We start from the raw sequence: 26,713 nt of genomic DNA, 5'->3' as shown, positions 1-26,713 counted from the left end.
CGTGAAGAACATATCCAAATGTAAGCGCTAAACTGGCGCACCAGACTAGTAACATTGCAATCCGTTACTGCGAACTGTAGAAAAGCGCTTTTTTCGGCACTTGTTAGTGTTACATGAACAAATAACAAAGACGAAGCAAACTCACTGGGCCGGAAACCTCTTGCATACACAACTGTATATCTTTTAATAGGTGTTGAAACTCCACCTTTGTTTTAAAGTTTCGGATTCAAATTTGAAGCAGCCCCCATAAACCATCCGATTCTAACAAACATTAGCGCTATGGGTAGTTGCCAAGTGATCTGAGTCTTCTTCCTGGCAGTTGATGCTGAGGTCAGCTTTCCTCTAAGGATGACCCGGCACGCCTGGTTCTCGCTCCCTTACGCTTCCAAGTCCTTCCGGCGCACGAAGGAGGCGAATGGCACTGACTTCCTCTTTGGCCTCTACGAGGATTCCAACATCTCTTCCTTCTTCGACAACCTCGGGGACTTTGAGAACAGCAAGTATGAGGCCGAGTCCCAGAGCTCGACCGTCAAGGCGCTGCTCATCGTGGCCTACTCCGTCATCATCCTCATCTCCCTCTTCGGGAACCTCCTGGTCTGTCACGTGGTCATCAAGAACAAGCGCATGCACTCGGCCACCAGCCTCTTCATCGTCAACCTGGCCGTGGCCGACATCATGATCACTCTGCTGAACACCCCCTTCACCCTGGTAAGGCTGCTCTGTGCCCCTCCTCCCTGCCATATATTCACCTTTCACCAGTGTGATCCAGTGTTAGCACTAACGTCATGAGCAGGGACACCTTAAGGATTTTGGGGGCCCCGGGGCAAACGTATTTTGGGGGCTCCTGTCGCTGTGAACTTATGATCTAATTTCAGCTCTTTCATGTTCTCTTTAGCCTGCTCACTGACAGTGCACAGGCACACTCACCCAAATTTAAAATGTGTTTACATCTAATATTCAGGGATAAAGATTTGTATTATTACCGTAAATATTCCCTCTGAAGCTCTCCTATTTCTCATATGTGAGGTCCTGTTTGATCTAAAAGAAACTTTATGGATATTGCATTAAACACAAACACAACATTTCTCTGCAAAATGTTTGTGATAGACTCTCACACATCAACCACATCAAATATACATGAAAGAAAAACAGTATTTAAAACAATCTGTTTAATAATTATTCACGGCCACAAGGGCAAGACTCTCTGCAGAACAGAGCTGCCTCAACCAGGGGGCCTCTGAAATACAGGGGCCCTGAGCCAGAGCCCCCTTTGCCCATGCCTTAAACCGTCCTTGCTGTTGAGGGATATTCAGTACCCTGGTCTGACTTGAATATTCTACCCAGATTGCACATGTGTGACCCCATCAGTGCTGCTGCGTGCAGTTTCATCTTTTTCTAAATGTCTTCGGTCCTTCTTCTGGTGCTGCATGATTTTAGTGCGCTCAACATTTACCCCATTGAGTGTGGACATTCCACAGACTGACTGCCCATTGTTTTCTGAGTTATCACGACTGCAACTTTCAGCACTGCAAACTATGCACCTGATATACAAAGGCCTTTACCCATTCAACGCAGGCACCCTTGTACCATAGTACACGGGTGTGTGCGTGCAGGGGAGGATTGTTTATGTGTAGGAAGGTCTCCCTTCCTGCACATAAGCAATCCTGAAATTACATTTTGTCACTTCTATGTGTGCTGCTTAATGCAGCGCACATGGAAGTAACAAAATGTCATTTTTTTAAGGATGGTTTTTGTGCAGAAAGGGTCACCTTCCTGTCGACATTTCCAGCAAGTTGCCAAGAAGATCTTCGGCTTGTTGAGGTTTGCACTGCACATTTTAGTGACTGAGAAGACAAGGAGGATGCCTAAAAGTGCATCTTGAAGTGAGACTAGCCAACACAATCCAAGCATTTTGCTTTTTTCATGTGTGATGCACAAGGCAGCACACATGGAAAAAGCAATAATGAGGAGAAATAAAGCATTTCTCCTCATTTCGCCAACTTAAGACTACGTTTTCCCAGGTCTTAATGTTGGCGCTGCCACCTATTTACGCTCCCCTCGTAAATAAGGGGCAGCGTCAAAATCAATGGGTGTCCTAGTAAAAGATGTCCAGTGAGTCTTCTTGCTACTTTTGTTCTAGTAACATAGGCCCCGGCTCTCCACCGCTTCCCCATTATCCAAGCAAGGCATATCCAGGGTGTCCTCCTGCCCCCTTTGTCCTAGGAAGACACATCCAGGGAGTCCTGTAGCTCTCCTTTATCCTATTAAGAGATGTCCTTTGCCCTGCTCATCTTAGCGAGAGATGTCCAGCCCACTTTATCTGAGTAAGAGAGGTGTAGACTGTCCTCTGTCTCTGCGTTATTCTAGTAAGAACTCCCGGCCTCCCCCTTGATCTAACAGGAGATGTCCAGGGTGGCCTCTGCCTCCCTCTTCCTCATCATAGTAAGAGATGTACAGTTTGTACTTTTTATAACCTTCTTCTTCTAGTAAGGCACGTAGGGACCTACCATTCATTCATTATTAACATAACGTAATATGTGTATTTGTAAATGCACGTTCACACAGATTAATACCTTGGTTCTGAATTACTGTTGTTTATTGTTATCCAACTCAATGATACTCATATTATCAACCTCAGAAGGATGAAAGGCTGAGTGGACACACTGGGATTTGAACCTGCGACCATGCGCTCAAACACAGGCCCCCTACAGTGGACGCATTAGTGCACTAACCACCAGACCTAGTTACACACCCAGTCCCCTCTATCTGATAATGGCGACTCCATTAATTCTTCTGCTGTCCGCATCTCCAATATGTCCAAAAAGCATCACCTACTACTTTAAATCACCTGCTTCCTCCATCCTAAACCCCTGGTTACTGCACAGCTTTCCTTCTATTATTCAAATCTAGTCAGGGTGTGTTGCTGTTTGTGCACCAGTTTTGCCACCTACGTCACGTAAACCTAGGAGAGTGGATGGAATCGACTTTTTATTACCAATAATAATATAGTTCGTTATTTGTGAACGAGTGAATTTGTGGTGTGTTTACGATATTTCTGGCGCTGAACACCTGTTGTACACGAGGCGTGCTTTATTTTTGTTATCACTGATCTTCAAGGGAACTTAGATACTCCTTTTATCTCAGCAGTAATGCACAATTCTTGTGCTTAAAATTGACTTTAACCCGTGTGAACATCATGCTCACTGAGATCTCCTTCTCTGTTTTTACTTGCCCTTTTTCCTGTTATGTATCCTTCATTCACGCTTTCTCCGTCTCCTCCTTTCAGTATTTCTCTCCTTAATTTACTGCCCACTCTCACCAACTTCTCTTTTCTTTTGTCTTGGATGTCTCGCATTGACTTTCTCTTGTCTTTCACCCTCAGTACTCCTTCCACTTCCACTTCTTCCCCTTCTTCCTCTGCTTTTCGATCCGTGTTTCCTCTTTTTCTATCTTGTGTCTCTCTCCCTTTATATACTTTTTTCTTTCTCTCTCTCAGTTCAATTCGGTTCAATCCATTTCTATATGGCTGTGTTTGAAAATTAATTCCCGGGCCACAGGTATTGACTACGTTTTGCAGATTCATCAGTATTGTAGAAAAATGTACGTTTGAGGTTGTTGGGCGGTGTCACAGGTGATTCTGCTGCCTGTTTGTGTCTCTGGTTCTTCACTGACTTTGATGCAAGTGATTGATACATCATTTTGCCTCCGATTCTTCACTGACGTAGAGGCATGTCATTAGTACATCCTTCTGTCTCTGGTTCTTCACCAGCACAGATGATGTCATTGATATTTCATTCAGTCTCTTGCTCTTCACTAATGTGGATGCATGTCTTTAGTACAACGTTCCCTGTCTGGGTCTTGATTGACGTGGATGCATGTCATTAGTACATCCTTCTGCCTCTGGTTCTTCACTGACGTGGCTGGATGTCATTAGTACATCATTCCATCTTTAGTTCTTCTTCACTCGCATGGATATCTGTCATTGATTTTTCAATGTGTGTCATTAGTACATCGTTCCGTGTCTGGTTCTTCACTGACGTGGATGCATGTCATTAGTACATCATTCCATCTCTAATTCTTCTTCACTCGCCGATATATGTCTTTGATTTTTCTATGGCTGGTTCTACACTGACGTGGATGATTGTCATTAGTACATCATTCTGTCTCTGATTCTTCACTGATGTAGATGTCTGTCATTTGAACATCCTTCTGTCTCTGGTTCTTTGCTAAGTTGAATGCATGTCATGAGTACATCGTTCTGTCTCTGTTCTTCACTGACGTGGATGGATGTCATTAGTACATTGTTCTGTCTCTGGTTCTTCACTGACGTGGATGGATGTCTTTAGTGCATCGTTCTGTCTCTGGTTCTTCACTGATGTGGATGGATGTCATTAGTATATCATTCCATCTCTAGTTCTTCTTCACTCGCATGGATATCTGTCATTGATTTTTCAATGTGTGTCATTAGTACATCGTTCCGTGTCTGGTTCTTCACTGACGTGGATGCATATAATTCGTACATCCTTCTGTCTATGGTTCTTCACTGATGTGGATGTATGTCATTAGTGCATCATTCCATCTCTAGTTCTTCTTCACTCGCATGGATATCTGTCATTGATTTTTCAATGTGTGTCATTAGTACATCATTCCGTGTCTGGTTCTTCACTGAGGTGGATGCATGTCATTGATATTTCATTCTGTCTCTGGTTCTTCACTGACGTGAATTCATGTCATTAGTACATCATTCCATCTCTATTTCTTCTTTACTCGCATCGATATATGTCTTTGATTTTTCAATGCATGACATTAGTACATCGTTCTGTGTCTGGTTCTTCACTGATGTGAACACATGTCATTAGTACATCATTCTATCTCTAATTCTTCTTCACTCACATCGATAGATGTCTTTGATTTTTTAATGCATGTCATGATTACATCATTCTGTCTCTGGTTCTTCACTGATGTGATTACATGTCATTAGTACATCATTCCAATTCTAATTCTTCTTCACTCGCATCGATATATGTCTTTGATTTTTCAATGAATGTCATTAGTACATCCTTCTGTGTCTGGTTCTTCACTGACGTGGATGCATGTCATTAGTACATCATTCCATCTCTAATTCTTCTTCACTCGCATCGATATATGTCTTTGATTTTTCAGTGCATGTCATTAGTACATCCTTCTGTGTCTGGTTCTTCACTGACGTGGATGCATGTCATTAGTACATCATTCCATCTCTAATTCTTCTTCACTCGAATCGATGTATGTCTTTGATTTTTCAATGAATGTCATTAGTACATCGTTCCGTGTCTGGTTCTTCACTGACGTGGATACATGTCATTAGTACATCCTTCTGTCTCTAGTTCTTCTTCACTCGCATCAATATATGTCTTTGATTTTTCAATGCATGTCTTTAGTACATTATTCCATGGCTGGTTCTACACAGACCTGGATGATTGTCATTAGTACATCATTCTGTCTCTGATTCTTCACTGATGTAGATGTCTGTCATTTGAACATCCTTCTGTCTCTGGTTCTTTGCTAAGTTGAATGCATGTCATGAGTACATCGTTCTGTCTCTGGTTCTTCACTGATGTGGATGCATGTCATTCGTACATCCTTCTGTCTATGGTTCTTCACTGAAGTGGATGCATGTCATTCATATTTCATTCTGTCTCTGGTTCTTCACTGACGTGAATTCATGTCATTAGTACATCATTCCATCTCTATTTCTTCTTTACTCGCATCGATATATGTCTTTGATTTTTCAATGCATGACATTAGTACATCGTTCTGTGTCTGGTTCTTCACTGACGTGAACACATGTCATTAGTACATCATTCTATCTCTAATTCTTCTTCACTCACATAGATAGATGTCTTTGATTTTTCAATGCATGTCATGAATACATCATTCTGTCTCTGGTTCTTCACTGATGTGATTACATGTCATTAGTACATCATTCCAATTCTAATTCTTCTTCACTCGCATCGATATATGTCTTTGATTTTTCAATGAATGTCATTAGTACATCCTTCTGTGTCTGGTTCTTCACTGACGTGGATGCATGTCATTAGTACATCATTCCATCTCTAATTCTTCTTCACTCGCATCGATATATGTCTTTGATTTTTCAATGCATGTCATTAGTACATCCTTCTGTGTCTGGTTCTTCACTGACGTGGATGCATGTCATTAGTACATCATTCCATCTCTAATTCTTCTTCACTCGCATCGATATATGTCTTTGATTTTTCAATGAATGTCATTAGTACATCGTTCCGTGTCTGGTTCTTCACTGACGTGGATACATGTCATTAGTACATCCTTCTGTCTCTAGTTCTTCTTCACTCGCATCGATATATGTCTTTGATTTTTCAATGCATGTCTTTAGTACATTATTCCTTGGCTGGTTCTACACTGACCTGGATGATTGTCATTAGTACATAATTCTGTCTCTGATTCTTCACTGATGTAGATGTCTGTCATTTGAACATCCTTCTGTCTCTGGTTCTTTGCTAAGTTGAATGCATGTCATGAGTACATCGTTCTGTCTCTGGTTCTTCACTGATGTGGATGACTGTCATGAGTACATCATTCCGTGTCTGGCTCTTCACTGATGTGGATGGATGCCATTAGTACATCCTTCTGTCTCTGGTTCTTTGCTAAGTTGAATGCATGTCATGAGTACATCATTCTGTCTCTGGTTCTTCACTGACATAGGTGCATGTCATCATTATATCCTTCATGTCTGTGAAGACAGTGATCTTGCAAAAGATTGCATTTAGGGTCATAGCTCCTCATATCAGCATAGGGACCAATTTTGTACTCCTTGGAGACTTCAATGTCCACAGTGAACTGTCTGACAATGCAGAAGCGCGTAACCTGCTGGCCGATCTATCTGCCCTGGGTTTTAAACAGTGCAACAAAGGTCCGACCCATCGGGCGGGTCATACCCTTGACCTAATCCTGTCCAACTCGCACTCCTTGACTTGTTACCCTCCAATGCAGGTGGAATGGACCGACCACTTTGTCATCAACTTTTCCCTCCCCACCCTTACCAAAGAACGCTCCCAACCTGTTCCCCTCCCGTTATGGCGCAGGCAGTGGTACAAGGTGTCCGGTGACACTTTCAAAACTACTTTTGTACCCCCTGACTTTCTCCCCTCTGACTCCACCAGTTTGGCCCTGTCTAAATACAATGATGCCTTAATCAAGGCGGTCAACTCAATTGCCCCTCTAAGACGCTGTAACCGGCGCTCTGACCGCAGACAGGAACCATGGTATACGGACCTACTGCGTGCAGAGAAAAAGGTCTGTAGGAAGTTGGAGAAATCCTGGAGAAGCTCACGCAGCACGGCCGATAAAGACCGCTACAGCTCTGCCATGAGACTCTATCATAAAAACACCAGAGCTGCCCGTAAATCCCACATTGTCTCCCAATTGTCTGAGGCTGGCAAGGATTCAAAACTACTGCACCAGGTTCTCAGTACATTTACCAAGCCCGTCGCCTGTGACAGTCCGGAAATGCTGACCCAAAAACTGTGTGAAGATACTGCTGGGTTCTTTACTGATAAAATCGATTCTATTTATCGAAACATCTCCCTAGCCAGACCTCCTATTGAGGAATTGGCCCCTTCCTCCAGCCTCCAGCCCGAATCAATCAGCGCTGTCTCTGTCACGCTGTCCTCCATTCCCGAGATCAGCCTAGAACAAGTCAACTCCCTGATCAGGACTATCAAATCAGGCAGTCCAGTGGACCCTGTACCCGCCCGTATTATGCACCTTATTGGGAGTGTACTTAGTCCCTCCATCCAGATGGTGATCAACCACTCCCTCTCTGAGGGACTGGTTCCCCGGGAGTTGAAGGAGGCCATGGTCAAGCCTATTAGGAAAAATACCTCCACCCCCTGGTCGAACATGACAAATCTGAGGCCAATATCCCTCTTACCGTTCATCAGCAAATTGATGGAGAAGCATGTGAATCACCATCTTTCCAGCTTCATTGAGCAAACCAGCAGTCTGGACCACTCTCAGTCAGGGTTCAGGCCTAGGTATAGCACCGAAACGGCTCTGCTTTCCGTCACAGATGCTATACGCCTGTCCCTGGATAGAGGAATGTCAGTGGTGTTGGTGCTGTTGGACTTGTCCGCAGCATTAGACACCATATCCCACGCCATCCTCCTTACCAGATTAAAGGAGATTGGTATTGATAGATCTGCCTTGGCGTGGTTTACCAGCTTTCTCTCCGAGCGTACCCAGAAGGTGAATATGGGCCCTTTCAGCACCCCCTCGGCCAGCATCACCAGAGGAGTCCCGCAGGGCTCCTGTCTTAGCCCTACGTTGTTTAACGTATATGTCTCCCCGTTGGCTAATATTATGAGGTCCTTCGGGTTTATGCCCATCTCTTACGCTGATGACACGCAGCTGCTGTTCACTTTTAAAAAATTTACTTCGGAGATAAGACAATCTTTCTCCAACGGCATGACTGCGACCGCCAACTGGATGGCCACGAACTTTCTCCAGTGTAATGTGGGAAAGTCCGAGGTCATGTTATTCGGAGAGGCTAAAATCCTGTGGACCCCTGACTGGTGGCCCCCCAGTCTGGGGCAGGCCCCCTCCCCTAAACAGGTGGTGAAAAACCTGGGTGTTCGTTTAGATCACGACCTCACCCTTGCCCACCATGCCAGCACCACGGCGGGATCCTGCTTCCACATTATAAGCCTCCTGCGGAAGGTGTTCCCCCTTCTTCCAGACTACACAAGAAAGACCTTGGTCCAGGCCCTCGTTCTGAGCCGCCTGGACTACTGTAATGGCCTTTTCTTGGGAGCTAACGAAGGAGTGCTTAATAAACTACAGGTGGTTCAGAACACCGCGGCCCACCTGGTGACAAATGCCCCCCCTAGAACTCCATCTCTGCCCCTTCTCAAGGCCCTCCACTGGCTTCCCATCCGGAAACGGGTGGAATTCAAGATTTGTTGTGTGGTACACAAGAGTCTTTACAACCTCGGTCCTCACTATTTGGCCGAGAAATTTGTATACCACCGCCCCTGCCGCAATCTCAGGTCCAGCAACCAACTGTTACTCCAGGTTCCTAGACACTACAAGACCAGACAGGGAGGTCGTGCCCTCTCCATTATGGGCCCGCGCCTATGGAACAATCTCCCTCTTTCCCTTAGAGAGTGCCCGAGCCATCTGGCCTTTAGGAAGCTCCTAAAGACAACTCTATTCTAGTTGGAGTGCTGTCTGTCCTGTTCTTCACAGCTCCGCGCGGAGATACACCTTCGGGTGTGATGCCGGCGCGTTACAAGCCCATAAATAAATAAATAAATAGCAAAAACGAGTGCAGTAATATTTTTGCATGTTGTTTCTTTCTCTTGCTCTTTCCCTCGTTCTCCATATTTCCGTCAGTCTCTCCTTTCTTTTGCACTCCCTTTCTTATTAGAACTTTATTCTCGCCCCACCCCCAAAAAGTTAAGTCCCATAGCTCCGTCAGCCCTTGATACCGATACGTGTATTGTGGGCAGAGCTAATTAGAAGCGGAGTGCTCCGTATAGAACGGGGTCCATGGATTCAAGGTTCAGGACAGGGAGGGTGTCCCTCATCACTAATATTTGGGGTCCTGTTGCTAGATGAGTAACTGATTTCTTATCAGTGGTGGGTGCAGTTTGGGTGTAAAGATGTGTTTGATCTTCTTTCTGTAGTGGAGACCAGGAGAGAGCCTGACTTGAGGTGGGATCTTGCTCCAGATCCTGGAGGCCAGGCTGGAGAATGCCTGTCTTCGGTGATTTTTGTATTCGAATAGTGTGCTCCTGTAAGTGTTCCTCTGGATCATTGGCAGTGACACAATCATAATTTCAGATTACACAAGAGACCACGGGGCAGATTTACAAGCCTCATGCGCCACATTTCTGCCGCCATTGCGTCACTTCTGTGATGCAGTGGCGGCGTAAACCATGCGCCACGGTGGGCCGCATTTTAAATGCAACGCATTCATGGTGGCGCAGGGAGGGAATTGCATGTCACATCTTTTCTGGCGAATCCCTGCCGATTTGCAGAGATGCGCCAGAACTCGTAAATCTGCCCCCACATGTTAGCGAGGCAGCTTCTGTGATGTACATTTCCCTTGTGCATTACTGTCACAATCACAATGTGTAGTGAGGTTGGGGGCACACACGCTTTTACAAGGGGAGTGGCTTCATGCAAATTAAGGAATGACTTGCCCATGAATCTCTGCTACATTGTCAATGCAGGGGCACTGACTAAAGGTCCTGGTGATGTCACAAAAGGGCCTTGATCACTAGACAGGCAGAACGCAATTACTGTATGAACTCCACTGGGCCTGATTCTGGATGGAACAGCGTTCCACTGACTGAATTTGCCTACTCCCTACTTCCCACATCCCACCCACACAGCCCAAACATTTACCAATTTCACCACCATTTACCATACATATACCCCCCTACTGGAAGCAGGTGCTTGAAGCAGGTTGTTATTCTGTGCACTAAACCCCCACAAGAATTGGGAATTTATCTGGATTTCCATCCTGTAAATCCAGTCCGTGGTGTTAAGTGGCACCTGCATAGTACTGGAGCGGTGTTACATACATCTCATATGCAGCGTTTGCAGCCAGCCAGTACCACAAAACCCCTAACCTGAACCACACTATGCACCACTTATTCTGAGAACGAAATTGAACAAATGCTTTTTTTAACCGAATTCTCATTACCAAGCATTTTAAAATGTGAAATGCAAAGATGTAAAACATTTTTCAAAATTCAAAGCCACAATCACTCACATGACCTGATACCAATCAATCGTTTTTTTCCTAATTGCTCCACTCGAGACTGGGAATAGGTAACCATAAACAATCAGATTTCGTTTTACTATAATAGCAATGGGCTAGCCCGGACCGTCAAACCACACACCTTCTGGACGGTAACACAAGAAGCCTCAGCCAAGCTGAGACTGCTTGTACTCATCAGTGAGGGGCAGTTTGGAAACTATGGCATAGCGAGCAAGGGACCCAGCTATGGCATACTGAGCACGGGACCCAGGTATGGCATAGCGAGCAAGGGACCCAGCTATGGCATGGTGAGCAAGAAACCCAGCTATTGTATAGTGAACATGGGACCTGGCTAAGGGAAAGTGAGCAAGGGACCCAGCTATGGCATAGCGAGCAAGGGACCCAGGTATGGCATAGTAAGCAAAGGACCCAGCTATGACACAGTGAGCAAGTGACCCCACTAAGGCATAGTGAGCATGGGACCCACCTATGGCATAGTGAGCATGGGACCCAGGTATCACATAGTGAGCAAGAGATCCAGGTATGGCATAGTGAGCATGAGACCCAGCTATGGCATAGTGAGCAGTGGACCCACATCTGGGATACCAGTCACACTTAGGGTGTCATATTCAAACAACAAAGGATGATGGCTGGAAAGCTTGCAAATGGCCCACAATTACTTGGGGTTGTCAAGTCAAGTCATAAGCTTTTATTCGATTTGAAAGTACAAATCATACAAGCAAACACTAAAAAAAAACAATTCCTTGTATATATAATGATGCTAAAAATGACTCAGAATGTGCACAGGGGTAATACATAAAAAGGAAGGGAACATATACAGACAAAAAATGGGCAACAATTAATGGTTTAGAGATATAAACATTATAAAAACTATATGAAAGGATCATATGTGTACAGACAGGAAAAAATATATTTGTCACACCAAGTGATATTTCCTGGCAGCTGTACATTTAAAACAAGGGTCCAAATATGGCTCGAGTGAACACAGGAGAGTTAATTTGATATATGAAAAAGGACCATACATTACATACTGTGAGCATAATACAGGATTAAAGTTTCTATATACAGCATTAACAAAAACATTTATGTACAGACAGGAATGTATAAAAATTATAGCAGCACTATACTCTTCCTGGCAGCTGTACATTTCAGAGGGCATAAAGCGGGCATAATACAAAAAAAAAATGTTCTTCCTTTATATACAGCATATACAAAAACAATTATGTACAGACAGGAATGTATAAAATTATAGCAGCACTATACTCTTCCTGGCAGCTGTACATTTCAGAATAAAAGTGGCAACAAAAAAGCAAATATCCACGTTCTCTAGAGAAGATAATAGTATCAAAGCAGTCTTTGAAGATCGGATATTATATTTTAAAAAGATGGGCTTTAGATATTTTACCCTTAAAAAGTGATAACATTTACAAAAAAGTAAAAAATGGCAACAGCTCTGTCGTGAAGTATTGTCACACGGGCAGGGGGTCTCGGATCTGACTTTCTGGTTTGGGAATGCAACAAGGTGATGTACAATACCCAATCTGACTCGAGTTAGTACAAATTGGTGGGAGGGACGAGACACGATCACAAGGTAAGTTTGAAGCCCCGGAGTTAAATTCAATTCCTTATAGAACTTCACGGTGGCTAACTTACCATGCACCTTATCTCGCTCAGCCTTTTTAAAGTTTAAAAATGTTTGTTTGATTTCGTTTTTGGGGATTGCGACTGCCAGTTCAGGATCAAGGAAAACATCAATATCAAATAAAAATGTATACCAGAATTGAATGTATCTCAGCCACTGTATACGTGATGAGTGGTCCAAACCTATACAGTCAAGAATAATCTCTTGAGTGAATCGAGTCTCTGGCTTAGCCCAAATAGAACGCCACAATAAGAGTGGCCGAACGGCTGCTAAGTCAGATATAAACTCGATCCCTACCTCATCGTGAATTAATTGTACAGAGGCAGAAGAAGGGACACATAACAGTCTCTTTAAAAACGTATTTTCATCTTTTTGGAGCGAAGGACCATCACTATGGACCCACACACCCGCCCCATACAGTGCGGAGGAAACACAGCGGATGTTATATATATTGATCATATCTGGGATACTTCTCGATCCGAGTTTAGATGCAAATCGAAATATGCTGCTGGTAGTCCGCAACATTTTCAGTCTGATATTGTCGAACTCAGAAGGCCATGACCCATTGTTGGTATAAGTAATTCCCAGATAACAGAGGGGCATATTATCAAGGGGGTTTATCTCCGCTTTTTTGTCTTTAAAAGCCAAGAAAGCGGAGATAAAATTATCTCCCTATTACCTAGCTGTCGCTAACACCAGTTAGAGACAGCTAGTATGAGATAGCGACCATTTTGGGCCCCACTTTGCATGTCAGTGATATTTATCACTAATGACATGCAAAGTGGGCGTGCCAAGATGTTAGTGACTGAAAACAGTCGCTAACATCGCTATCTCCTATTACCAACTTTTGGAGATATTCGCGCTGAGCGCGAATATCTCCAAAAGCTAACACCTGTCCTGAGCAGTTCTTAGCCATGTTATCCAATGGGAGGTGGATAACATGGCTAAGAGCATTAGCTCGGTAATGCATGAATATCGCTGACTTTTCAGCGATATTCATGTTTTTCGGTGATTTTTATCGCATTTGCGTTAAACCTTGGTAATACCAATGTTTATTTGCGGTAAAAATCGCTGCAGCTCAGCTGTAAATTTTTGTCTCTAACCAAACAATAGCGATAATTATCGCTATTGCTTGGTAATATGCCCCTGTATGATTTAACGTATGTCATCTTATCACTATCCAAGACAAAGCTATGCTTCAATTTATTTACAGCCTGCCCGCATGACATAACATAAGTCTTGGATTTATTCACACAGAGCCTCCTGTTTTGAATAAACAGCATAAAACTATCGATTAGGCGCTGTAGCCCAATCTGGGTGCGGGATAAAAGAACAGCATCATCCTCATATAGTAAGATTGGGACAGGTTTACCTCCAATCAGGGGAGCATCTGCTGGGATAACAGCCAGGTTACGGTCAACACAATTAATAAAAAGGGAAAATAAAAGAGGGGCCAGAACGCATCCCTGGCGAATTCCCCTTGAAACTTTGAGGAACGGTGTGCATTCGCCTAGGGTACCATAACGGACCTTACAAGAAAGTTTCTCGTAAAGCCTGGCTAGAAAATGGACAATTTCCTTCGGTGCCCCTGACTCTAGCAAAACCTCCCAAAGAGTAGCATGATTAACTAAATCAAACGCGCTGCTCAAGTCAGCAAAACATAAAAAAAGGTTGCCCTTTTTAGCTACAGTATATTTATTAATGATAAGGTCCAAATTTACACATTGCTCCAAAGTGCCCATGCCTTTCCTGAAGACATATTGCACTTTTGTTAAAATATTCGAATCAGTTGCCCAGGTTTCTAACCTTTTGAGCAGAATCCTGCTCATGACCTTTACTGAGGCGTCCAGCAAGGAAATCGGACGGTAATTGGAGGCCTCAGATTTGCTGCCTTTTTTGAATAAGGGAATGATAACTGATTGGCCCCATGATGGAGGAAAATTGCCTTCTGCCGCACAGTTAAAAGTCCTCACCAGAATAGGAGCCCACAGATTCGGTTCAGCTTTTAATAAATCAATGGGGACCCCATCCGGGCCCGGAGCTTTCCCCCCCTTGCTATTAGAAAGCCCATCATGACCTTCCTCCAGGGTTACTCCCAGGGGTAAAGGTGTCCAGGATGAGGCCTTGGTAGTTGATACAGCTAGGGGTGTCCCTTCTGGGTTAAAAATATTAGTGAAGTGGGTAATCCAGTCATTACATGCAACATAGGAAGTTAGTTCCGGGATACCATCAGTATTGAGAAAGGGGCTGTTAATTGTTTCCCAATAAAGTTTGCAGTTTTTGGTCTCTGCTGCTTCCTTTAACTTGTCCCATGCTTCACTTTGTAAGATCTTTTTTCTATTGGAGATTGCCATTTTATAATTGACCCTTAATTGTTTTATTCCATTACTGTCTCGTGGTTTGATACCTAGTGCCTTCTTCAATTCCCGAAGGGCAAATATACAGGGTTTATCAAACCATCCCCGCTTTATAGCTCTATTAGATGGGGAAACCTTGGTAAAAATACCTTCAATAATGGTATTAATGGTGATGAATTGTGACAATAGGGAATCAGGGTTAATTACATTTTTTAAACAGTAACTGATTTCTGTTTTGCAGCTGATTATGACCTCCCTCTGTTTGGCCATGGAGTTTGTTCCAGACCATCTGATCCTCAGACCATTTGGTCTGATAGGTACTAAATCAGTGGAACATGTTTCTCCTGTCACTAGTGCTGTACCACGTCCCAGGAGGGTGATACAAATGCTATTATGGTCACTGAGACTTTCCTCTCTAATGTACTGGTTTGAGAAATCTCCTGTACTAGAGAACAGAATATGATCTATAAATGTCCCAGCATCCCTCCCTGTAAAGGTGGGACAAGTAACTTTCAAATTATTTTTGTTACAGCTTAACAGGTGTAAGTCTAGTTTAGTTAGCAGTTTATTAAGGATTGAGCCGTAATGGCAATGTGGGAAGTGGAGGAAATCCTCACTCTCACCAACTCTCCCCCAGTGATTAACCATTTCTGTTCCGAGGCCACAAGGATTCCCTTTTGACAGATGGCATGGCTGCAGATTAAAGTCCCCTGTCCACAGGACATCTACCTTTCTGTTGGAAATGCCCATAACCCTTACAATTTCCTTTTCCAGGGGGAATAAAATATTCCCTCTGGAGGCATCAAAGATGTTATTGTAAAAATGTACAAGGACCAGGTCATTTCCCTTACTACAATCAACCCTCACTACCTGGCTGTGGGTTCCCACAGTCGAGCTGCTTCTGACTACACAATTACTCAGCTTATTAGACAGAAGTAGCAAAAGGCCCCCCTTAGCCCTGCCTGAACTGGATTTAGTAGCGTTAAGATAATGGGATGAGTAACCTTCTACATTTATTTGCTCCTGGCACCAGGTTTCCTGGAGGAGGATTATGTCAAATCCTTCCCCAATAAACCTGGACCAAAAGGGGGAATCTAGTTTCCCTGCAATACCGGCAATGTTCCAGGAGATAAGGGTAAGGCCGGTAGACTCGGGGGTATCATAAGCAGCCATCACCGGCTGGGAAACACAAGGTGTAGTCGGGCTAACCTCTAGGGTACTCACACCTGTGCCAGTTTTAGAGGCATCAAGGGACACACTTGCTTCGATACTAATACATGAGGCACCTTTACATAAGTGCCCAGCTGCGGACCAGCGAGTGGTTTGGATATTACTTATGTTAGTATTAGGTAGAAGAGGTTCTGTGGGACTGCCTTCATTTACAAAATTCTTCCGTAGGTCCGCCCGTCCATTGGAGGGTACACAGTCCAACGTGGGGACTGCTGTAACACTGTCGTGGACGGGTTGCATACGAACATCAACAAACCCTAACTGCCTGATGGCAGGCTGGCTTGAGGATGATGGGGCACTAAGTCAATCAACCATCTCTAGACAGTCAAATCTGTTGTTGGTGTGAATACCTTGCCACCCGTTCCCCATAAGATGGCCTTTGTTAGGGTACCAAGGACGGGGTACCCATTCCCTATTCCTGCTCTTTTGGGTCATCCAGGGACCTCCATAATTCCATGCTTGTTCTGGGGGAATAACCCAATTAGGTGGTAGTATTGGGGGGTGATAATTATATACGGGGGGGGTAGAAAAAGGAGAGTCGATGGGTATCGATTCCCCCTTTCTTCCCTGAATCTGGCCACGAGCAGATATGATTCACGGTGGATGTGTCTTCGCACGTAACAATGACGCAATCCCCCTGAATACTCTTAGGACTCGCCCCCACCCATGATACCCTACGAACAGATGATATTCTACTGGTATTAGCAGGCTGTAATGGCCTGTTAATACTGAGCCATTGGAGAATTTTATTCAAGAGGGACCAGGATGGTTCATCTGTTCCTGCTGTTAGTTCTGGGACTCCTGTTAAAATTACCGTAAATGGGGAGACCTCAGGTGGCAGATGAACTGGGCGTTTAGACCTAGGCCCCCTCTTAGCCTCTGAAGGATTTGATTTTTGGGTCACCGAGGGTTTAACTTGGGGTGGCTGCGAAGACACCTTGGCCGCGGTGACATTGACAGCTGTAGGTGGAACTGCAGGAGAAGGAGGGGAGGGGTTTAGTTGACTAGATGAGAGTGACTGAGGTGTAGGTTGAGATATGGATTTGGCTTTTGGTTTGGAGTTTACACAGTTATTTGGGGCGGGTAGTAGGGTGGTTAAAGGCTCTTTAGTTTTTGCCTGTACTTTGGATATAACAGGCGGTCTAGGTGGATTAGCCGGTGTGGTCCCAGGATTGATCGCTACCGGGGCCCCCCCGGTTTTGGTGGTTCCCACCCTATTCTGATTGGGTAGTTTGGTAAGGAGTATGGCAAGTTGCTTTTCAATTGCCATAATACTCCGTTCCAGGGGTTGGAGATTGTGTTTTAGTAAGTCCCTGAATGTAGCGAGAAGTTGTGAGGTATCACTGTCAAACAGACTGGGGCCACCCTCTTGGACGTTGTCCAATATGGGACATTGCAAATTAGATAAAGCAGGTGTTGCAGAATTTTTACTGGGAGGGGCATTGTTAGAATGTGGTACAGTAGGCCCTTTCTTTTTGTTGATGTTGTGGTGGTCTATGATGTTATTCCCCTTTTTGTGGGCTTCTGGCTGTTTTGGAACAGCACCTTCTCTAACCCCCCTAAGCTGGTTGACTTGTACTGGATCCTGTACCGGAACTTCGGATAAAATCTGCTCAAGGTCCGGGGTAGTCTCAAGGCTCCCAGTCGATTCCAGTTCCATTGACAGATTGGTAGCTGATAGATCTACAGCACTTGGGATGGAGTGAACTTGTGCTGTTGTACCAGACTGTATTAGAATTGGAATAGGGGAAGCTGATGGAAGTGGGGTTAAGGCCGCTGCTATGAGGCCCATCGAGGATCTCCGAGCGATCGCAAGGACCTGGGACACCCTACGTTCTAACAAGGAAATGTTTTGATTAATAGCCTCGGTAGTTTTTGAAATGAACAAGTCAATAGGTCCTGTAAATGAGGCAGCTTTAAGAGCAGTTTTACTTCTAGAACCCCTAGGCATTGTTGTAACAATTAAGAGTTTCACAGTCGATTACTCAAATATCCAAAGTCAATGAGCAAAAGTTAATACCTTTGAGGCAGCGTCAGGAAAATATGAATCAAGGGGGGTGGCCCAGCCCAGCCTGGTACAGTCTGAAACGGGCTGAAACGGGCCCGCCCTTGGCCCGGGCTTCGCCCGGCGTCCCGCGAGATGGCGAGGATGCTGCTTTTGAGCGCCTCCTGGCGCTTGCAAGTGACGCGGCAGGGCGCTGGGGCTTCTGGGGGTTGTGGTGCGGTCCGCGCTTATCTCCGCTCGGCGGCCCGCTCTGATGTCAGGAGAGCGAAGAGCGGCGGGAGACAAGCGGTAAGGCGTCCACAGGTGAAGCACTTGACCCCAGCCACTGAACAAACAAAGAATGGCAGCAGGTCAGCAAGCAGAAAAGGTTTCCCCCACTCAACCGTGAGGATGCTGCTTTTGAGCGCCTCCTGGCGCTTGCAAGTGACGCGGCAGGGCGCTGGAGCTTCTGGGGGTTGTGGTGCGGTTCGCGCTCATCTCCGCTCGGCGGCCCCGCTCTGATGTCAGGAGAGCGAAGAGCGGCGGGAGACAAGCGGTAAGGCGTCCACAGGTGAAGTACTTGACCCCAGGCACTGGACAAACAAAGAATGGCAGCAGGTCAGCAAGCAGAAAAGGTTTCATTTTTTGCCTACAGTACCACTTCAGATGAGAAGAAACCAAAAGCGATTGGGAACAGTGCAGCCTGAATTGTTTTAAACAGTCAATGTCAAAGTATAAATATTAAAAAAACACCTATTGGCCACACAAATAGTGTGTACGAATGGAAACTTCAAGCCTGGTTGGGGCTGCAGGTGCTTTAATAAATTGGAGAATGGGCTGAACGTTGGTGGTGGGTGGTTGTAGATGATACCTGCTCTTCTGCAGTTGTGTTCAGGTGATGCACCATATGTGCCCTTGTGACATTTTGACTCATTGATTATCGAATGGTACCTCATCAATAGCACAGTTTCTTGCTAGGCTGAATCACAGTTCCAATGAGAAAACCTTGTTCAATGCACGAGGGCTATGGCACAAGCAGGAGGCTTTCCCCCAGAGACCTGCAGGCAGCGTATTTAAGCTGCTGCAAAATAACATTACATTTTAAATTGTAAGCCAAGTAGAGACCCCCAGCTCTAACAGGAGGCATTAGGTTTCAGCACTTCCCCAGGATTACATGCTCTCGTAAATCTGGGGAAGCATCAAAATCCATGGGTGTTTTGTGGGAAAACCCACCGCAACGCCCATGGAATTCCTCCTAAGTGCAGAGTAAGGCTACGCAACAATTTGCGGTGCCTTGCCTTACTCCATATTTATGAGGCCTTTCAAAGCCACGCATTGTGGCTTTTTGTATCCTCATGGACATGATTTTGTGCTTTGTGCCATCGGAGTTACGCTCCAGCAGCACAGGGGGCACGAAGACCCCCAGGTGAGGTAAAGCTGCATTTTGTAGCTGCTTTGGTGGCTTTGCTTCTGTGAAGACTTTGCTGCCTTTTTTGTTTTTCAGAAGTTTCCAGGGTGGCAAGGTCAGAAACTCTACCACGGCTCAATGAAGTTGCGTGTGCACTTTCGTTAGCCCTGCAGTAGGCTCAATAAATGCAACATTTGTTCTAAAATGCTCTGAGTAGAATAATGTTCAGTTGATGTCATTCAGGGTTATATCTGTGTCAAGGGCCTCAGCACCTTTCCCTGCCCTTCAGCAACAAAACAACGTCACAAAATCTCCCTTTCGTGTAGGTGCTGTGAAACCTCTTGGTTTATCCCATGGCCCTCAGGCTTCCAGGGACAATTTCTAGGGTGCAGATACCTCTCCTGCTAGGACTCCCACAGGGGTCAGTGCAATCTACTCCCAGCTGGGCATATGGTGCTTCCATAATAGACAGAGCCGTTCTTAAGTCTTTTACTCCACGCTGGTCACAGACCCTCGAAGCAGGGGTCCTCTGCTTAAAGGGCTGCTCCATGGACCACCCGGTGTGCTGTCCATTTCTCCTCTCACCTTGAGACTTGGAACCCGAGTTACAGTTAAAAGCAGCAGCGTCCAGAGTACCACTGTTTTTGAGGATGGATCTGGAAATTGCCTTTCCAATTCTGGTAAATTTATGTTTTCGTTTCAGCAAAGTCAAAAGGCTTTGATATTTAAAGTTGGAGAACTTTTAAAAAAAAAGAGAAACTAAACAGTTATAGTTAACAAGGAGCCAAACTCCTTTCCCATAAATAGGCAAATGGCTGGCATGTGTGGGGGTGTTTCGAGGCAATGGTGATGGAGTTACATGAATTGTAAGGATTTAAGGGACGCCTCTTGTGCCACCGGTACATCACTTTTTCCCATATTAAAAGTGACGCACCGGCAGTGCAAGGGGCTTGTATATATGCCCCTATGTGTGTTTTAAAGAAACTTTTAGTCTATTTAGGTTTATGATTTTCTCTACTAACTTTGGATGACATTTATGTTCCCAAGACAAAACAGGAGGCTAAACAGTTGAAACTTAGGGAATACTTCCAGTTCCTTTAGCACAGGTAGACAGCAGGGCACCCTCCAGTCCTCTTCACACGTGGGCCCACATAGAATATTTTGTCTTCTGGGTCTTTACCATGTCCATTTGCATTTTAATCAACCGGTGGAGCAAACCTCTTTCCTCCAGTTCACTAGACAATGATAGATAAGAACTGGAAACTAATCTGTACAGAATTGCCACAGTCCAGTCATCTCACCTGTGCAGCAGTTCATGTTTATGTGCCTGCAAAGTATCCCAGAAGCCATTGTTCAAAATGGAAGGCACCAGGCTCCAGGTTCTGATCCACTTGTGCTCCCACATGCCTACAACCTGGCCTGTCCATAGAAAAACGCTAGATCAACCTGTGCAGTGGAAAGAGCCCTGTGCAGTGGAAAGAGCCCTTTATAAGTAGACACTGCAGGAATCGACTATCTTTAATAATTGGGATGTTGTACCTTTGTTTGTAAGGTACTAAGACGTGTGGGCTACAGACCCATGCCGGGGTAACTTACTTAATGTATAAAGGTGTCTTTTTGCACATACAAAGCAGTTTATTTTGTTATCCTGAAGTCAGCCAAGCTCACTCCAATGGCCTGAACCATGTTTGCCAGTCGCACATGTGGATGTTATAATTGCGCTCTGAAGTCGACGTGTGACAATTAACTTTTATGCAATTGGTGCTTTTCCAATGCCACCTTGCCGTCGCCTTACCTAAAAGATTAATAATCCAATTGTTTGTTTAGACATTTGTTCCTTCTGTTTAGAGAGAGAATGAGATTTTCGCATTGCCCAGAGTTGCATTCCACAAATCCAAAAAACTAGATGAGAGGTGGGGGCACGACAGCAATTGTTTAAATATCTGAATCAGTGTGCTTCTCACTTGGGGTTTTTACTGTGTGTGTCTCTTAGAATGCAGTGCCATACATTTAAAAGGATTGCATATTGTGCCCCATGTAACATTATAAATGTAGTTATGTGACTGTAAATTCCTGGCAAAAAATAATATGGTAATGAAATTGTTATGTTATGTTATGTTAAAAATTCTTATACCGCGCTCGTTCAACGAAACGGTTTCTTGGCGCTCATAACAGATGCGGAGGGCAAGGGCAGAAGTTTACTCAAATGCAGCTTTGAAAAGGAACGTCTTCAGTGTCCAGCGAAAGCATTCATAAGAGGGGCAGTGACGGAAGGGGGAAGGGAGGGAGTTCCAAAATGTAGGGGCTAAAAAAGAAAAACGAAGGCCACCATGTTTCTTGCGATGGATTTGAGGGATGCGCAAGAGGTTATCAGCTGAAGAGCGTAGGTTACGTGTTGGTGTGTACCGCTTCAAACTGGAAGAAATAAAAACAGGTGCAAGATTGTAGAGGGCTTTGAAAATAGTGCATCCAAGTTTAAAGGTGCAACGTTTGGCCACAGGAAGCCAATGGAGGCTCCGTAATAGTGGCGAGATGTGCTGGTGCTTAGGCTGGTGGTATACTAAGCGGGCGGCCTGGTTTTGTATCAGCTGTAGCCTCTGGAGCTGGTAGGCGGGGATTCCTGCGTATAAGATGTTGGCGAAGTCAACTCTGGAGATAACAAGAGCCAGGATGACTAGGATAATGCATCTCTGGTGAGAAATCTACAGATCTTCCGTATCCTGCGCAGATGGAAAAAGCAGGATGATGTTACCGCAGAGATCTGAGACGTCATGGATAGATCACCAGAGATGACTACACCAAGGCTTTTCACAGAATTGAAAGGGCGAGGGGGAATCCCAAGTGAGTGGGGTCAAAAGCTGTCGTTCCATGGGTTGTCCGGCCCACCCACTAGCACAAGCTCAGTCTTTGTAGGATTTAATTTGAGCTGGCTGTGAGCCATCCAGTCAGGTTTGAAAATCAGTGTGGGAGGAGGGAGAGGTATCGATAGGGAAGATCAGCTGCAAATCATCTGCATAGTTGAAAATTGTTGCAGAGGATTTGAGGAGAGAAACCATAAGGGGCTGCATATACAAATTAAAAAGGAGAGGGGATAGCGCTGAGCCCTCAGGGACTCCGCAGGAAAGAGAGGAGAAAGAAGCAGAGAAGGTAGAAAGATGTACGGCTTGAGAACGCTTATCAAGGAAAGATCGGACCCAATCGAGGGCAACGCCCTGAATACCGGCGTTAGTGACACGGTCGATCAGTATAGAGTGATCGACCGTGTCAAAAACCACCGACAGGTCTAACAGGACGAGGGCTTGAGAGATGTTGTTGTCAGCCCCAGTTCTTAGGGTGTCCATGACGGCAGCAATGACCGCCTCAATAGAGTGAAGGGGGCGGAAACCAGCCCGTTGGGGGTCCAGAAAGGATGAACTCTCAATAAAGGCGCTCAGACAGCGTGTGACATGGGTTTCCAAGATTTTTCCTAGGTAGGGGAGGAGGGAAATAGGCCTATAATTACTTAGGACCAAAGGGGCTGCATTAGCTTTCTTTAGGATTGGTAGCACCACTGCCTGTTTGAAGGAGTCAGGAACTACTCCAGTGGCCAAGGAGGTGTTAAGAAGTGCCAAGGCAGGGCTGGGGCAGGCCAAGAAGATTTCTTTAAGGATATGGGGAGGGCAGCAGTCATTAGGGGAGCCGGAACTGACTTTATGCAGGAGTCTCTGGAACTCGGTGATAGAGATAGGGGGGAAGGCATCCAGATGCTGCGGATTGTTGGGGGGTAAAGGGAATGAGAGGGAGGATGGGGGCGGAGGAATATTATTTTTGATGGTAATAATTTTATCCCGAAAGTAAGTGTTTAATGCGTCACATAGAGCCTGAGGGGGGGAGGGTGACCCGGTCAGGAAGGGAGAGCTCGTTGACAATGGAGAATATATCTTTTGCCTTGGAAGCAGACTCCATTATTTTGCGAGAGAAATAGGTTGTTTTGGCCTCAAGAATAGAGGATTTATAGGCTTTTAGGCGTTTCACGAATTCAAGCTTGAGAAGAGGATCATAATTGCGGCGCAATCGGCGCTCAGCCTGGCGGAAAGCCAGTTTGTCAAGTTTTAATTGATCAGTGAACCACCGCTGAGCGTCATGAGGGCGCATAGATTTTATGGTTTTTAGTGGGGCTACAGAGTTGCAAGCCGACAACAGCCATTGTTCAAGGGTAGAAGCTTGATGAGTGACTGAGCCGGAGAGCGAAGGAACTGTAGATGCCAGTATGGAGTGCTGTTCTGTTAAGTTAGCTTTCTTCCAGTTACGAGCTAGAACGTTTGTTGTAGGAGGGGGACGGCGGGGAATAGATAAGTCAACAGAAAAAGAAATAAAATAATGGTCTGACCAAGAGCAGGGAGTCACCAAGGGGGGCGAGATGTCAAGGTTTGCCGTCCAGACCTGGTCCAGAATGTGACCCTTACAGTGAGTAGGTGTCGAGATGAATTGACGGCAGTTCATGCTTGTAAGAAGATCCGAGAATTCTTCCGATAGAAACAAATGATGAAGAATTATGATGGCTCTCAGTTGTTCACAAGTGATAGGTTCGCAGTCTTCCCTTTATTGGGGACCAAGCACCCCATTTTAGCACCTGAACTTCTCAGGATAGCAAAGCAGAGCAGTCCAAGACCTACTCAGGGGAGGTGGTGTGGGCTTGTACCCAATGTTGATGGCATGCAAGAGATCAAACTCATTAAATTATTGTCCATTTTGTGCTTTTAATTGAAAGAAAACGTGTTTATGCAAACACTACTAAATACTACTACTCACTTACAGATATATACAGTCAGGTAAATGGAAATAGGTTCGGTGACATCAATAGAACAGTTTACATCCTCAGGAAGCCCTAAACCCACAATCCCCCTGCCTACACTACATCCGTCATAATATAAAGGTGTGCAGTATGAGTAAAGCAGACCTACTGGCTTTTCAGGGTATCTGCCCATTGGTAGAAACAGAATTCATGTATAATTCGCCACTGCAATGCCTTTGAAATCAATGGGGATAGTACCATCATTCAATACTATTCATTGTATCAGAAAACCTTACATTATCAACTTTGTCAAAAAAAGCATTGTGTTGAATAGCGTGTCCCAGAGTCTTACTTATACCTTTACACTGCCACAAATACATCCATAGGACCCTCCAACAGGGGTCTCTGCATTCCCAAACCCAAGTGCAAGAGAACAGGCTCTGGGAGTGGTTTGGAAACCAAGCAAGCTTCTCCTATGGACATCAATATAACCCCTGGGACACTCAGGGCAACTTGTGTTTGGACAACTGGCGTTCTGCTGGACTTCCTGCAGCCCCCAAACACTCTTCAGTACCATGGGAGGACCGAGGTCCTTCAAACACTCTGCAGAACTGAGAATGCCTCAGGAAGAACCAACCCGTCCTTCCAGGGTCACCACCAGAGCAAATATGCTACTTTTAAAGAGTGCACACTGCGCTTATGGTATGAGACCCTGCCCTATAGAGTGCCTTATAGAGTGCCTATTGAAGTAGCAGCTTCACTGCTGTATCCCTGGCTTGGATTATCCAAATTGTGGCTTTGTGCTGCTTGTATTTCTTCTTCCATTATTAGATGCCTGTGCCCATGCTGTAACCAAATGCTGGCTTTTGGTTGAGGAAGCACAGGAAGTCCATGTCTGCCATTGCTTCTGTTGCTACCACCAGAGCCAGCATCTCATTCTTCCCTGCCGGCTCCATGAGGGTATGGTGCTGGAAGTCAGAGTGCACCCCACGGATGTATGAGAGAACCATGCAAGCTATTACAATGCACGGCTTTGCAAGGTGGTTTTTACAATGAGCCGTCTTTACCACTGCATCCTTTACCACGCAAGTCTTTACAACGCACAACCACTTTGCACTGCAATTTGGAGAGGTATAAATTATTATTACAACTCCAGTCTGTGCAACAGTAGGGAAAGCGTTGGACTTCGAAGTCCAATGCTGCGTCCCCTATGGAAAATAGTTGTAAAGACTTGTGAGGTGAAGGAATGCAGTGGTAAAGATTGGTCATTGTACAGACCACATTATAATGGTAGTTTGTGGTTTAGACTTTGTGGTAAATGATGTTTCCCGCACCACACTCTCCGCAGACATGAACATAGGGAGTTGGGGCAGCACACCACCAGTATCAAGTGCAGCAGCAGTAACCTTTGTGTCCCCGGGGATTGGGCCCAGTGGGACAATCTCTTTGTTTTGGATCCTTGGGGACAGGGTACCTTGGGCCTTGGGAGGCTTGAGGAAGGGTCCTATTGATGTCCCGTCCAAATAAAAATGAAATACATTGAGGCTGCGCTGACCTGAGGGACTTGACCCTCCCGCTGGGCATGTTCAGATGCAGCTTCATGTGCTGGTTTAGCTTGTCCCTTAGGGCCGATTTTTCAGATCGTGTTCTAATTTTTCTCCTGGTGGCCAGCTCTATTGACCACAATCATTCTCTTCTGGCCTTATGCATCTACATCTTACTTTATGTTGGGGAGCTTGATTATGCTCCTTCCTTGCCAGACCTGTTTTCTTTGTGGGCTCCTGATTCTCTCCTCTGTTTGGGGGCTATCTTCCACAATTCCTCCATAGTCAACACTTGGAACACCTTCCCTGCTGCACTCACCAGGTCCCACAGCGTCCTGGGTACCTGAAGGACACCTGTGTGTCAATAGAGCCAACAACCAGCCCACAGAATTTCAAGGAGAACCCTCCAGGGTTCCCCTTGCAAAAACATTCCCCCTACTGTTTCTCAGGGGGCATAAAATGACTAGCAGCACTGACCATAGATAAACCAATCCAAGTCCTGAGTAACAGATTAAGTGAAATCCCTCAGTCCATCTTCTCAGTGGGGTTAGGTGGATCCTCCTTCCAGTTAGGCATTCTTTCACTGTCATTGTTCCCAGGTTCAGTGTCTTCTCAAGTATTTCTCTCTTATGCAGGTTTTTTTTTATTGGGGGTTAAAAGTTCTGGAAGGTAGGCACCTCTGCCCAACCATAAGGTTCCACATCATCACTCCACCCCAACCCTCCTATACAACATTCTGGGATTTTTAAAGATGGTGACTTCAAGTGGTCTATGAAAAGACTTTACCTGGGAGCCTCAGCCCTGCCCACAACTGACACAGCTGCCGGATCCCTTCCCACCAAAACTTCAGAGGGAAGCTCCCCTTGTGTTTGGCTTGCCTCGATCAGGTGCAGTGTGAAGAGTTAATTAGAAAAATGCAGATTTCCTGCCCACCGCTTTCTTTCCTAGGAGCTGAACCACGCCT

The 26,713-nt window shown here is 45.2% G+C and overlaps 1 protein-coding gene across 1 annotated transcript in view; it reads left to right on the top strand.

The window, feature by feature from the left end:
- Positions 1 to 328: 328 nt before the first annotated feature.
- LOC147718435 (G protein-coupled receptor 83-like) overlaps positions 329 to 26,713 on the top strand; it is a 127,520-nt gene continuing 101,135 nt past the window's right edge. The window contains exon 1 of the mRNA XM_086966720.1: positions 329 to 708. Coding sequence (XP_086822846.1) covers positions 349 to 708 — 360 coding nt within the window. The 5' untranslated portion in view covers positions 329 to 348. The remainder of the gene's footprint in view (positions 709 to 26,713) is intronic.

Source organism: Lissotriton vulgaris, chromosome 4_1 (genome assembly GCF_964263255.1).
Source record: "Lissotriton vulgaris chromosome 4_1, aLisVul1.2, whole genome shotgun sequence".
Lineage (NCBI taxonomy): Eukaryota > Metazoa > Chordata > Amphibia > Caudata > Salamandridae > Lissotriton > Lissotriton vulgaris.
Note: the sequence above shows the minus strand (reverse complement) of the source record. Positions and strands in the feature narration are given on the sequence as shown.